The sequence below is a fragment of the Onychostoma macrolepis genome, chromosome 08 (genome assembly GCF_012432095.1).
Source record: "Onychostoma macrolepis isolate SWU-2019 chromosome 08, ASM1243209v1, whole genome shotgun sequence".
Lineage (NCBI taxonomy): Eukaryota > Metazoa > Chordata > Actinopteri > Cypriniformes > Cyprinidae > Onychostoma > Onychostoma macrolepis.
Genome location: NC_081162.1, coordinates 11,403,994 through 11,417,820, shown reverse-complemented (window position 1 = coordinate 11,417,820; position 13,827 = coordinate 11,403,994). Strand labels below are relative to the sequence as shown.

Sequence of the window (13,827 nt, the reverse complement as noted above, 5' to 3'; positions counted from 1 at the left end):
ATGTTTTATCAAATAAATGCAGCCTTGGTGAGCATAAGAGACTTTCAAAAACAGCAAAAAGTCTTAATTATTCCGGACATTGGGCCAGCAGTGTATGTGTGAAAATTTGAGATCATTCCTACTCGCATAGCACTGCATGTGCATATAACACTCCTTACTTGCACACAAATGTATTGCGAAAATTTGACACTGATTTACACTATTTAAATTTATTTCAACAGCTACTAATGTGATTGCAAATGACTATTGTATGAATTTCACACATGCAGACTCTTGCACAACATTCATAACAACAGCTTCATTGTTTTAAATCAGATGAACAGTTGCATATAAAGTAGTGAGTGCGTAATGCTCTCAAACAAGAATGAATAACCGCTAATGAAGTCAGAACTGTCATCACAATGGAATTAATAGCTGGGCAGTAAATACAAGAAAATCAGCATTGCTATAAATTCTCTCTCTTCCAAAAGCGCCAACAGCGCCAATAACCAAATGCATTTTTAACAAATTTAAAACTTTAATGGTTAATTATTTAGATCTGTAACAAACATGCAGATGTGTGTCAATAAAAACCATTCATCATAAAAGATGGCTTTAGATCCAAGAGATCATCTGTAGCATCTATGTTTTATCAAAGCATGAGGTAGAAAACTGTGGAGAAACAGGTTCATAAATTGGGAATGGACTGATATTAAAAAAACAATGTCCAAACAAAAAGGTCATAATAATTTTCAAATAATAAAAAATAATTTTAAGTGTTAGTGTTATTGAGCTATTAAATGTAACGATATTTTAATAACACCATTACATGTAATCTTTAGAAAGTCTCAGATTCGTCTTAGTTTAAGATTCTATTTTTCATTTTTTAATAAAATAAAATTTATATAATATATTTTATTGTTATTGTTTATTGTTAGTAATGTGAATTGATTAATTACATTTAAGTGAGTGTTAGATGATGACAAAGGTAATGTAAATGTAAAAATAGGAAAAAATGCAATAATTAATTTTCAGAAATGTTAATATTAAATATATAATCTATTACTATAGATTAATATATCTATATAATATATAATATAATATCAGTACATATTATAGATGATAATTTTTTTTACAATTTATGATTTAATTTTATTAATTAATTCATTATTGTTAATAACATTAATTTGTTATTAGTACAGCATTTATTTGGAAATGAGCATACATAATTAAATAGCCAATACTGGCTACTACACATTCATTGATATGTCCATAATATCTGATTATAACTGATATAGTACTTATATATTGTGCATCTCTGCTAGAAATTATCAACTTTATCCATATTACTAGATGACATCTAAAATAACAGACATTAGAAAAATATTGTAGGTTATTATTTGTGTGTATCGCTAAACTAATCACATTCCTGACATTCTGTATACATGAATTCTGTATGTTGTTTTTATCCTGATTTTGATACAAAGGTCAAGATGACACTTTATTAATGAAGTAAAGCCGTTACCAAAAACAAAAACACACAAACACATCCATATGTGAGCTAATTAGCGACCACACATCCATTTCACATTATTAACAGCAAACTATAATTAAGCTTAATGGTTTGTTAATGACTAAAGTATGAAATGACATGTTTATAAGATGAATTATAAAAGAGTCCTTTATGTTCTAATCAGTGTTCCTCTGTTCCCTCCAGGTGTTTGGGTTGATGATGAAGGTGTTTATGTTTGTGAGGCCAAAAACCAGTTTGGATCCATCAAGGCTCTAGCCAGAGTCACTGTTACTGGTTTAGGTATGAAAATATATTGTTATCCTTAACAAATTTTCACCATAAACTGTAATAGTAATTATATGTTCTGTTTGCAGAGCCCCCATTATTAGTTCAAGGTGCACCAGCTGTCACAGTGATGATTGGTCAGCCTTTGAACCTTCCCTGTATGTTATTAGATGGCATTCCTCTTCCTGACAGAGTCTGGACGCACAATGGAAAACAAGTGAGTAACGAGAGAGATGCTTACTAGGTGTGAAATTGAAATTCAGGGCTAATGGACATGTTTTGTTTATGCTTATTCTTTTATTGTGTATGATCACACTGTGTCTAGGTGCGTGTTGGTGGAAGAGTCTTTCTAAGGAGTGACGGCAGTCTGCATGTAGATAGAGCTGGAGCAGGTGATGCTGGGACATATGTGTGCACTGCCATCAATGTAGCAGGATCAGCCAATATTACCGTCACAGTGGAAGTTCATGGTTAGTAGGCAGAGCCTGTTATCATTGAGTATAAGGCCACGTACACACTGAAAGTTTCAGGAGTGACAACCGCATTTAAATCCTGTAAATTATCGTTCCATGTGTGAACGGAACAGCATTCACTCCCTCATTTGTAACCATAGCAACATTTTGGCATCTTGCGGGAGTAAAGAAGAACTTAGCCATTTGGTATCTGCCATTTTTTGGCCAAAGACTCTTTTTGTCCATCGATTTTAACTAAACTACAGCTGATAGACGTGTTGCGCTTTGTTTATGCTGCTTTAGAAAGCGCTGTCTTGCGGTGTTGCCATGTTCTCATATTTACAAGCGCTTTTAGGCATGTGGTTTGGTCTTAGCCCATAAAGATAGGCACTTTATGGAGTTAATAACATGGTCTGTTGGAGTTTTTTGGAGTTATAAAACATAAAGCATTTGGGTGTTTTAGTGTTTTTTGTGCTTGTCCTTGTTTATTGTTTTTTTTTTCTATGAAGATCTGGCAACACCAACACTACCGCAGGGCTCGTGAGCACAACTAGTAAAAACACGTGACATGGGCAAAATGTGCTAAGGTTAAGACTTTCACTGTTATTTTCTTGCATCTCACATACAGACAAAGACACATTTCTGATGCACGTTTAAATATGTCATTAACAACTAGTTGTTCAGTTCAGTTCCGTACACACTGTGTAGAATTTCTGTAAATGCGGTTGTCAATACCTGTATTTTTTGGGAGTTAATGCGGTTGACGAATGCAGTTGTCACTCCCATATTTTATTGAATTATGTGTGTGTATTTTTTTTCACCGTCTAGATTGATAGCAAGAGTGTAATGAGGAGATAATAGAAGAAGAAAGATGGATAGCTTTATGCAGCAATATGCAGTTTTTCAGACAACCAAATTAAAAGAACAAGTACACTGGTTTCAAACAATCCCTCATAATTTATGGTTATGTGTCAGAAAAGAGTCTCCATCTACAATCTTTAAGAACATTGAAGCTACAGAAGTCCTACATGCCATACATGAAAAATACATAACAAAAATATACTTAGTAATTAATACTATTAAAATAATAAAGATGTTAATCAGACAGACATTTATATAAAATTGAAAGAGAGAAAGAAAGAAAGAAAATATAAATCAATAAATTAATAAAAATACAAATGATGGCTTATTCAACTTATGATCAAGTTGTATTAACATTTTGGTGTGTTTTCCAATGAACAAACATCTAAAATCAATCTACATGTCATGATAAATTTACTTGAAAAATACATATAACTTAATAAACTTGTTTTCAGGTATTTTTTTTAGAGAAAATGTATTTATATAAATAAAATGAAAAAGAGGACATTATTTGGTTTATGCTTAAAATATATTTTCTGTATTCTCTGAAAACTTCTGATTTGTTATATCTAAAAAAAACATCCAAAAATACTGATTAATTAAATGATTTTTCACTTCTCAAGTAACCTGTATCTCATCTTAAGATTTTTTTTATTATTAGTGGAAACAAAACAAAAAATTTGTATAAAGAAAATCATTTTTCAGTACATTCAGCATTACAGTAATCCATCTGGTCCTTAATGAAGCTAAAATAGATGCTAATATTAGAGTTTCATATTTAGAAGCGATAAGCTGGATTCCTTGAGAAGAATCTTTGGCGTGAAGTTCTAATTGTGAACCGCTGGTTGTTAAGGCCTCGTGAACAGCTGCTATTCTGACCTACTTTTGCAGCCCCTCCTGATATCAAGGCTGGTCCTCTGCACTACACAGCCAATGAGGGCACACCCATCTCCCTGTCCTGTGAAGCAAGTGGGGTTCCCAAACCCACCATCGTCTGGTCCAAGGTACATCACTCTTAATGTGGTCTTTTTTCAGTAATAGTGCTTCTGGCTGTGTCACCATCCCAGCATTGACAGATAGTGACAGATCGCACCTTGCTAAACAGTTAGCTGGAATAATTTAGCATAATGGAGGCAGGAGAAGTGCTGATGCAGCCCAATCGTCTTTGATGCATGGCTTTCCCTATCGCCTTTCAAATGAATGTATGCTCACGTCCGCCTGCCCCTGTCATGGGAGGTTAAGTTTTCCACCGCTGTTTCACAAAACGATAGATTGGGGGTGTATTGTCCGCAGTATCCACTCGAGGCATGTAAATTGCTATTCTGGTCACATGAAAGAAGGTCTGCTAAAGTCATCTTGTTTCAGAGTAAAAAGGGGCTGGGGGATATGCAGGAGGAATGCCTGATTCCTGGTAACCTGAGAAGCCGCTTCAGAGGTTTCGGACAGGATGTGCATTCCAATGATGCATTCAAGTCATGTCGGAAACATTGTATTTACAAGTTGAATGCACATGAATGTCACCACAAAGCCCTAACTGCGATTAGGAAACTCTGGATTTTCTTTTAGCCCTGAGTTTCCGAGTTGGGGGCATGTCAGTGACACACAATGGATGCAGTGTCTGTATTAATAGTAAATTTGTTCAAATGAATTATTATTTTTTAGTTAGAGTAAAACTAAGTTGCTTGTACAAAATCCCGTAGTTTTCTACAATTACAGTTGTTTTTAATGTAAGAGCAGGTGCAGCCATTTGTATCTTTAATGTGCAAAGCTAGCAGTTTTAGTATCCACATGATAAAAAAATAGGTAATTGCGATTTTTTATCTTAAAATTCTTCTTCTTCGTTTTTGCAATATAAATTCGCAATTTAAAAATGTCTTGAGAATTGTGAGATGTTAACTCGCAATTGCAAGTTTATGGCTGGCAATTCTGAGAAGAAAGTCAGAAAAGTGAGATGTATTTGTAATTGCAAAAACTAAATAAATTAATTGTGAGCTAAAAAGTTGCAATTACCTTTTTTCATTTTTTATTCTGTGGTGCAATCTATCAAATCTTCTGACACGGGATATATATATATATATATATATATATATATATATATATATATACCGGTATATATATATATATATATATATATATATATATATAAAAGAAGAAAATTCAGATTTGTGAGATAAAAGGCCTTTTTTATTCTGTGGTGGAATCTATGGAAGCTTGATTCTGGTTTTACCGTTTTGTTATTCTTCTAGTTATAGCGGCTTATGAATCGGAAGTCTCGCACATTGAAAGACAGTAGTTTACTTCTGTGTTGAAAAATAAGGTGGATTTAATGATTCATTTTACAGCACCTTCATAAATCGAATAAAAACAAAAAGCAGTCTGTGCCAATAGCCTTGTGGACAGCACTTCGGGCATCTCAAGTTCTGTCTCGCAGGCCTTCCTTATGACTTTCCTGCTCAAAACTTCACAGGAGGACTTTAAGGCACTATAATCATCCTTCTAGCCCAACATGCTTGTTTTTTTTATGGTATTCAGGTTGTTTGCCTCCTTCTCTCCCCAGGGTCGAGATCCCTCAAACAGGCCTGTGTCCGCACCTTTTGAGGCAGCTGATGGAAGTCTGTACATCCCCAGTCCCACATCGGAGGATGCAGGAGTTTATGTGTGCACCGCCACCAGTGCTGTGGGCTACACCAGCAGAGAGATGCATCTGAGTGTTAACAGTGAGGAATATATGGATGATTTACTAAAAAAAATTAGTGTAGAAGTATTTTCTGAGTCTCTCATTTCAATAGGCAAACCAAGAATTGTTGGTGCTGACGGGTCACAGGCAGTGGTAAAAATGGCAGCAGAGGTTGGATCAGAGGTCATCCTTCCATGTGAAGTTCATGGAAGTCCTACACCTCTGGTGACTTGGAGCAGAAATGGGCAACCAATTCCTCCTGTCACAGCCTGGTAGGAAAATAATAATCAGTCCTTTCATACCTGTCAAACACCATATAAATTCACTAAGACACCTAACACACTATCATTCATACGCTAATATAACAATGTTTCTTAAGCTACAAATCAGCATATAAGAATGATGACTAAGTGAATAAATTGCGTTTGTACCGACCTCTTACAAAGTCTCTTTAAGACAGGTCATGTCACTCGGCGGCCATCTTTGAAACGCCTCTCGGGCATGCAAGTGCAGCTCCTATCTCTTTGAATGTGGAAACATCAAATTCTTCAAAACTGTTCACTAAGCTTACGATTCAATTTCATATTTGAAATCACCAAAGAAATCTGACAACAACTGTATCATTAATGTTGTTTCTTTTGCTCAAATAGTGTTATAAAAAGCTTATTTCTTAGGCTAGATCAGCCAGTGCGCATGCGCAGTCCTGAGCGCACGTCTCAGAACGCCGACTGTTTCTATAGCAACCGGGACTTCTAACTGCAGCTGCAGTGACACGCTGACTTTACTGATTAGCGATTGGCTCTTTCATTCAGAAGGCAGGGCTTCCTGCGATTGAGCGGCCATATTGAGCGTTGCATTTCCGCCCATTCAAAACTATTGGAGTGACACGTCTTGGGTATTCTATAGTCTTTGACTCTTATTACAAAGCAAAAACAAACACTCTCCTTTGATGCATGAATGTTTCTCTCAGTTAATGTGCGCGATGTCATCTCACAGTCTGAAGCGTCTGTCATAGCAAATCAACACATGCTGTTGAGAATAATTAAGCGAAGCCTCTTCTCATAGGATAAAAACGCGCAGTCTCATGAATAATTAAATAGACACCGACGCGTCATGGATGAACTACAGTCCATTGCCACGTCACACAGAAATAAATTACATTTTAAAATATATTTACATAGAAAAGAGTTATTTAATTTGTAATATTTCACAATATTACTGACTTTTCAACAGTAGTGTATTTTTCCATTTATCCACATTTTGTCATCTAACCCATCTATTGTCCTAAGAAACTATGCTCACCTGTCAAATTTGGCTCATATTAAGGACCGTAAAAAATGTTCCATATAAGAAAAAAAAAAAAAATCAGGACGTAAGGGTGCATATGACAGAATTTGACAGAAATTGTCCTGGTCCCAAAGTGTATAATGACAAAAAAAATCTTGAGGTACACAATTCTGGCAGATACTTTTGGTAAAAGGTGCCCAGTTTTCTGTTTATTTTGATATTTTATTTACAGATTTACAAAAAAGGAGAAAAAAAAAAACATAACTTGCCAAACAGCCTAAGGTCACAGACCAAATGTGCTCATTAGATTCTTATGATAGTGTCACAAAATGAAAATTTTCATGAAGCCGAAAATGACGAGGTATTTTTAACCAAAGTTTTTGCTTTTAGAACAGTGTTGTTATAGTACATAATAAATGGCAAAAATATGTCCTGATGAGTGATGAAGTTTTCTTGCTGTGAAGGAATGGGCCCTGGTGAGGTGATGTAGCCATCTATAAAAGGCTTCAGCTGTGTCAAAATTCACCCCAGCTGACTTCTCTTACCTCATTCTAACTCCCCTGGACAAGAACTAGAGCCAGCTCGGTTTCAGCAAGAGTCACCAGTGCTCTGTTATGAAGGAGACACATTAGATTTCATCCTGATGGACTGATGCTTTGCATTTATTTGGCTTAAGTGAAAGCATCATCTGCAGGCATCTTTTTTCTCACTAATTTCATGTTTTGAGAGTGTCGGATATAGCTGTGTGTTTTTCATTGTAGTGCTCTGCTCTATCATAGGCCAGATCGTAAACTACCCAGGAGTACAATGATGTCACATAGTAAAAGTAACTGGAGATAAGACTCTCTTATATTGGCTAAAGTTGACATTTTTGCCTTTTTTTTAAAAAGAAATATTCCAGGTTTAATATCCGTTTAGCTCAATCGATATCATTTGGGTTACAAAAATCTGGGTAATGAGTCACTCATGAATGACGCCAGTTTGTAAACATTACTCAAAGCAATACTCAGTTTCAATAGTACAGCCACAAGACATAAACAATATTCCTGTTAACATGATTTTAGTGAGAAAAAAAACCCACTAAGCTTTTCTATGTGAAGCTATATCCAATTTTACAACTTTGTTACCATGACAACATAATGTAAACCCTAAAACGACTGTTAAAAATGATGATTTAAACAGCTTTAAAGCTCAAATACTACACAAGATTTAATAGAAGAATAAATGTTCAGTAGGTGCTTTGATACAATTATAAGTTTCATATTTCTGCTTTTAAATCCTCTAAAATTGGCCTCATTCACTTCACTGTAACTCCCATTTTGGTGTCTTTTTAAAAGAAAACGAAGGACAAATCCCAATTATTTTAAGTGGTAATCAACATTATGCCACAAATTTTTTAATGGTTTTGGCTTTATCAAATTAAGATCAGACCAAAAACCTGTAAATGCATGTTGCAGAAAAGGTTTTTTTTTTTTTTTTTTTTTTTTAATTCCCAGTCATTATGAAGGTCCTTTGGACTCATGCTTACTAGAATTGCAAGGTGTAAAGTCACATGAGGTTCAATGGAAAACAGATGTGAAGTTCATTACATCGATGTTGATGTATTTGATCAGTAAACTTATGATGGCAGTGGGGCTGGAGCTGTAGGGATCAGAAAGGGAAGCGTGCTGGGATTTTTTTAGTAGGTGCTGGAGCATGTTGATGGCATTAGTCAGAGGGATGCAGCTGATATAGGTATTGCAAGGATGTATGACAGCTTTAGGATTAGCTAATGTGGTCTGTCTGTGAAAGCAGGGAATTACTGGAACGTTGAGACACTGTATTCCTGGTAAAGTAAGGAATGAAACCTGTGAATGTGTGTGTGTGTGTGTGTGTGTTTTGAGTGATAGTCACAAAGGAAGTAGTGTAGCCTGCATAATGTTTGAGTCTCCAGGAGCTTCCTGTCTCATAAAACAGCATGTCGATGTCTCAGTCTGCCTGACGAGAATAACACGCCACTCCAGAGACATCTGCCACACAGGAAAGAAGATTGTGTGTGGAAAGTGTGTTTAATCTAGAATCAGGTGGCTGTAGGGATGTCAGGGGGCACCAGTGCTTGCTTTAACCTCGTTCTCTTTCTTTCTCTTTCTCTCTCTCTCTTTCTCTTTCTCTTTCTCTTTCTCTTTCTCTTTCTCTTTCTCTTTCTCTTTCTGGCCCATTCCAGCACTCTTGATTACCCTAATTACCCACAGTTCAATTTTGCCAGCATGCACATGTGTTTCTACAGGCTGGTTCAAACTCCCCCAACAGGGTTAACACACTGATCCAACTAGAATTTGTTGGAATTTGTTTAGTGATTTTGAACCTAAACCTAAAAATGTACAATTAATGAATATCAAACCACAGGTATTCAACAGATCCAATCTCTAAATTTACATGCATGTTTTAGGTGCCAGTATGTTGTATGGCAGAGCAATGCAAAAAGCATTGTGCATTTCATGAATGGTTCCTGTAAATGTTCAAGTCATCAGCATTAATGCTTTGTAAAAATAAAAAGAACGCAAGAAACAGTCACTCCAACAGTGATGTCCCTAGTAAAAAAGTGATATGTTTAAAATGCATTTATTTCATACTAAGTATAGTTAAAATCTATTAACATATTTACTGACAGATAACTCGAGACTTACTGATATAAAAATTATAATTAAACTTTACTCGGCATATTACTTGTGCACAATGCACTTTTCTTAATATTAAGTCTAAAATGTGTTTTAATGTCACTTTTGATGAGGATTGTATAATCTTTGAATAATATCAGACTTTAAACGCAAAATATTTAAAGTGTACCTGAAGTATACTTGCAATAGTTCCACTTTAGCACAATCAAATATACTAAGTATATCTTTAATTGTACTTCAGCACTACTTCTGCACAATTAAAGTGCATTAAGTACAAAATTAGTTGTTCCAATTTAGCAGACTTTAAGTATACCAGTTTAGTATGCTAAAAGTACAATTGCAGGACATTTTATTAAAGGAGTGGTTTACTGCTTTTTTTCTTTGCTTGATTGTGTTTATGGGGTGCAATATAACATGTCTTCATGTTTCGTTTGTTAAAAAACGCCTTATTTTTCATATATTTCACCTTTATTATAAGCCGCTTTCTCCTCTGTCATTTGAACGACTGGTTGACTTCCTGATTCTCTGAAACCACTCCCTCAGAAACAGGCGATGGGCTCAGATTGGTTAGTTGGGCCGGTGTGTTGTGATTGGCTAAACTGCGTACTGCACATTTTCCGGAAACTTCACACCCATTACCTTCACGGGGCGATTGTTGCATGTGCTCCGGTCAAATGTAAATAATGGTGTCAATATTGCCGTATCAGTTTGAGCCAGAATCAGACCCAGAAAGCGGTAATGAAGAGAGTCAAGTAGAACTTCCGCAAGCACGGCTCTTACAAACGTTTCTGAATGGAAGTTTGCTGTTGTGATTACATATCATTTTTTGAAGTTCCTACACGTTTGTCTTATACACACAAAATAGCATCGAACTAACTGGCCACTATAACCAAACAGCGTAGGCTTGTGTTTACGTTCTTGATCAAATCGAAAAATTACGTCATAAAGTATACATGGAAAATACATTTACAAAATTAGTACATAATTACAAATTCGGGTCCAAAATGTTTGTACGCGTTTGTCAAAGACACACGAGATAGCATTTAACTAACTGGCTACTAAAGCCAGCGTTGGCATTTGTTTACGTCCTTGATAAAACTAAAACATTACGTCTGAAATTATACATGCAAATACATTTAAAATTATGAAATCTTACTTACAGGTTGTGGCCCAACAACTGCTGCCTCTGGTTTTAAAGTTGGAACCGCTCCATGTTTTAGTAATAGTTTCTGTGTGAATCCGGCATTGAACTCGTGTAGATTCTGGAAGCTGTCTTCCATAAAATGCGCAGCACAGAGAGCTAAATTAGGATTGTAATTGTCAGGAACATAATCAAACATAAATTTTAACCATTGTTGACGAACTACAGCGTCCGTAGGAAGCCCGAACACAGAAGACCTGACAGCTGTGTGAAAATAACACCGTTTCGACGGCATGACTACAACTCTCCACTATAACTCTTCCTCTTCGACAAAGCAGCAGAACATGGCCTTGCCCCCTCTTTTGCATGTTCCGGAGGGAGGGGTTGATGCAAATTTATGGGTTTTTTACGTATGCAACCCGGGAAGTATCTCGTTGTAGTCCCATATGAGTCGTTTTTGTAGGCATTAAACTTCCTGATTTTTAAAAGACGATATCTCCGCTTACGTTGAACTTTCAGCGCAGCAACTTTGCGGATACTGTTCATGCACCAACAGCAACATTACACACTATTTAAAATGAAAAAAGTGGAATCGCAGTAAACCACCCCTTTAAGTACATAAATCTAAAAAATTATTTGTAGTATACTTAGCATGAAATGTATTTCAAATACAATTAAGTATATTTATTTTTCACTAGGGGTTATTTCAGAAATATTCATTGTAAATGTTCAAGTTGGCGACAATAATGCTTTGTAAAAAAGAAAAAAGGACAAAAGAAACAGTCACTCCAAACTGATGTTATTTCAGGAATATTAATTGTAAATGTTCAAGTTGGTAGCCATAATACTTTGTTTAAAAAAAGAAAGAGAGGAAGAACAAAACACTCACTCTGAAACTGATGCTCTTTCAGAAATATACACTGTACATTTTCAAGTTAGCAGCCATTTAAAGCCAAAATGACTTGGAAAAAAAGGTAAAGAAGTCAAAATAGTCTCTTGGAGACTGCTGCTTAGTCTAGCATTTAATCAGAAATTATAAAAAAAAAAAAAAAAAATCAAAATATTTTTATTATAAATCAAATGCTTCATTATAATAACTGTGTTCACATGAGCGTTGCTGCTCAGATTTGTTGTAGTTTCAATATGACTTATAAAACAAAACTTTTAGGATTCTGTTAATTCGTTAGAAATTCTGTGTAATCTGTGTGAAGTCAATCTTGGGTACAAATCTTGGCCGCGACCCACTATTTAGTGATCTCAGCATTAGTCCACATGTGCAAGACTTGTGAGAAAAAAGTGGGAGGCGGAGTACTTTGTCCCAAAGGGGGTTTGGTGAATATAGTAGCTTGTAGCTTCCTTTCAGATTTATTAGTTGTATTTGTATTTAGGTTGCCATAATAAAGTTGCTAAGCAAATGTTCAAAAGATTACGATCCAAATGAAACCAAGCTGATTTTCTCAATTGGTTTCAATTGCGCAAGTTAGAAACCAGCTTGTATGCATATACACAAGACCACACATTCATATACACCACACGTACTCTTTAACAAACACATTTACTCTAAAACATGCCTCTTTTGACCTCAACACCTGACCTTTGACCTCTTCTTACGCAGGTTCACTGTTCTGCCGTCTGGTTCTCTGAAGATTAGTGATGTCAGGCTGATAGACAGTAAATTCTACACCTGTTCTGCTGCTAACCCAGCTGGCAATGTCTCACTCACCTACAATTTGCAAGTACAAGGTACAATCCAATAATTTATCTGTGGAAAAACTCTTAAAATACATGAAATAGAATGCAGATTTTGGGAGTGTTCATAGTTCATACTTTCAGTGACATCATCTCTTTTAAGGTTTGGCAATGAAATTTGATTTTGTAACAAAAATGCTGTGGTTCTATGAACATTGGTAATGAATATTGTGATAGTATCAAATAGTATTGCTATCATATTTTCGTATGTACTGACGATGAGCATAATTATGTACCATGCTGTTTTCCTCATAGTTTAAAGAATGCATACAATGCCATTTAAAATTTGGGGTCAGTAAGGTTTTTTTTTTGTTTTTTTTAAAGAAATGAATACTTCTGTTAAACAACAATGCGTTAAATTGATCAAAAGTGAGAGTGAAAACACTTATAATGTTACAATTTTATTTAAAATGAATGCTGTTCTTTTGAACTGTCTATTTATCAAAGAACCCTGGAAAAGTGTAGCACAAAAATATTAAGCCACACAACTGTTTACATCATTGATTATGAAAAGAAATGTTTTTGAGCAGCAAATCAGCATATTAGAATGATTTCTTAAGGATCATGTGACACTGAAGACTGAAATAATGGCTGCTGAAAATTCGACTTTGCCATCAAAGAATAAATTACATTTTTAAATATTTTAAAATGAAAACAGTTAATATTTCACAATATTGCTGTTTTTGCTGTATTTGTATCAAGTAAATGCAGTCTTGGTGAACATGAGATCTTTCAAAAGCAGTAAAAAGTCTTGCTGAACTCAAACTTTTGAATGTTTGAATGGCCTTTTGTAGACATTTACATTCATAAAATTCTATAATTCAATTTCCTGTAACAAATAAACTACCAAACAACATAGAAACCAGCCTTTTTTTGTACCGGATTTATCCTAACAGCTAAACCAAGGATTCAGCCAGCACCTACGTCTCTTAAGGCTCTGATTGGCCAGACGGTGGTGTTGCCATGTGTGGTCCAAGGAGAGCCAAGGCCTCAGATCAGCTGGCTTCATAACGGACTTCTTGTGGGCAGTGATAGGATGCTGAAGATCCAGGCGGTCCAGCACTCAGACAGCGGCACGTACAGTTGTGTAGCCAGGAATAGTGCTGGAGAAGATACCATTGAGATTGTTCTGAACATTTTAGGTATGTCTGTAAAACAAATCTGCAAGAATTACATTGTTCAACTGTAAACATTTGTCATTGCACAAAGAACTCTTAGGAAACCAA

The 13,827-nt window shown here is 35.5% G+C and overlaps 1 protein-coding gene across 1 annotated transcript in view; it reads left to right on the top strand.

Moving 5' to 3' along the window:
- hmcn2 (hemicentin 2) overlaps positions 1 to 13,827 on the top strand; it is an 85,666-nt gene that overhangs the window by 29,323 nt on the left and 42,516 nt on the right. The window contains exons 17-24 of the mRNA XM_058784078.1: positions 1,697 to 1,792; positions 1,867 to 1,994; positions 2,103 to 2,247; positions 3,982 to 4,094; positions 5,648 to 5,807; positions 5,880 to 6,039; positions 12,468 to 12,595; positions 13,498 to 13,743. Coding sequence (XP_058640061.1) covers positions 1,697 to 1,792; positions 1,867 to 1,994; positions 2,103 to 2,247; positions 3,982 to 4,094; positions 5,648 to 5,807; positions 5,880 to 6,039; positions 12,468 to 12,595; positions 13,498 to 13,743 — 1,176 coding nt within the window. The remainder of the gene's footprint in view (positions 1 to 1,696; positions 1,793 to 1,866; positions 1,995 to 2,102; positions 2,248 to 3,981; positions 4,095 to 5,647; positions 5,808 to 5,879; positions 6,040 to 12,467; positions 12,596 to 13,497; positions 13,744 to 13,827) is intronic.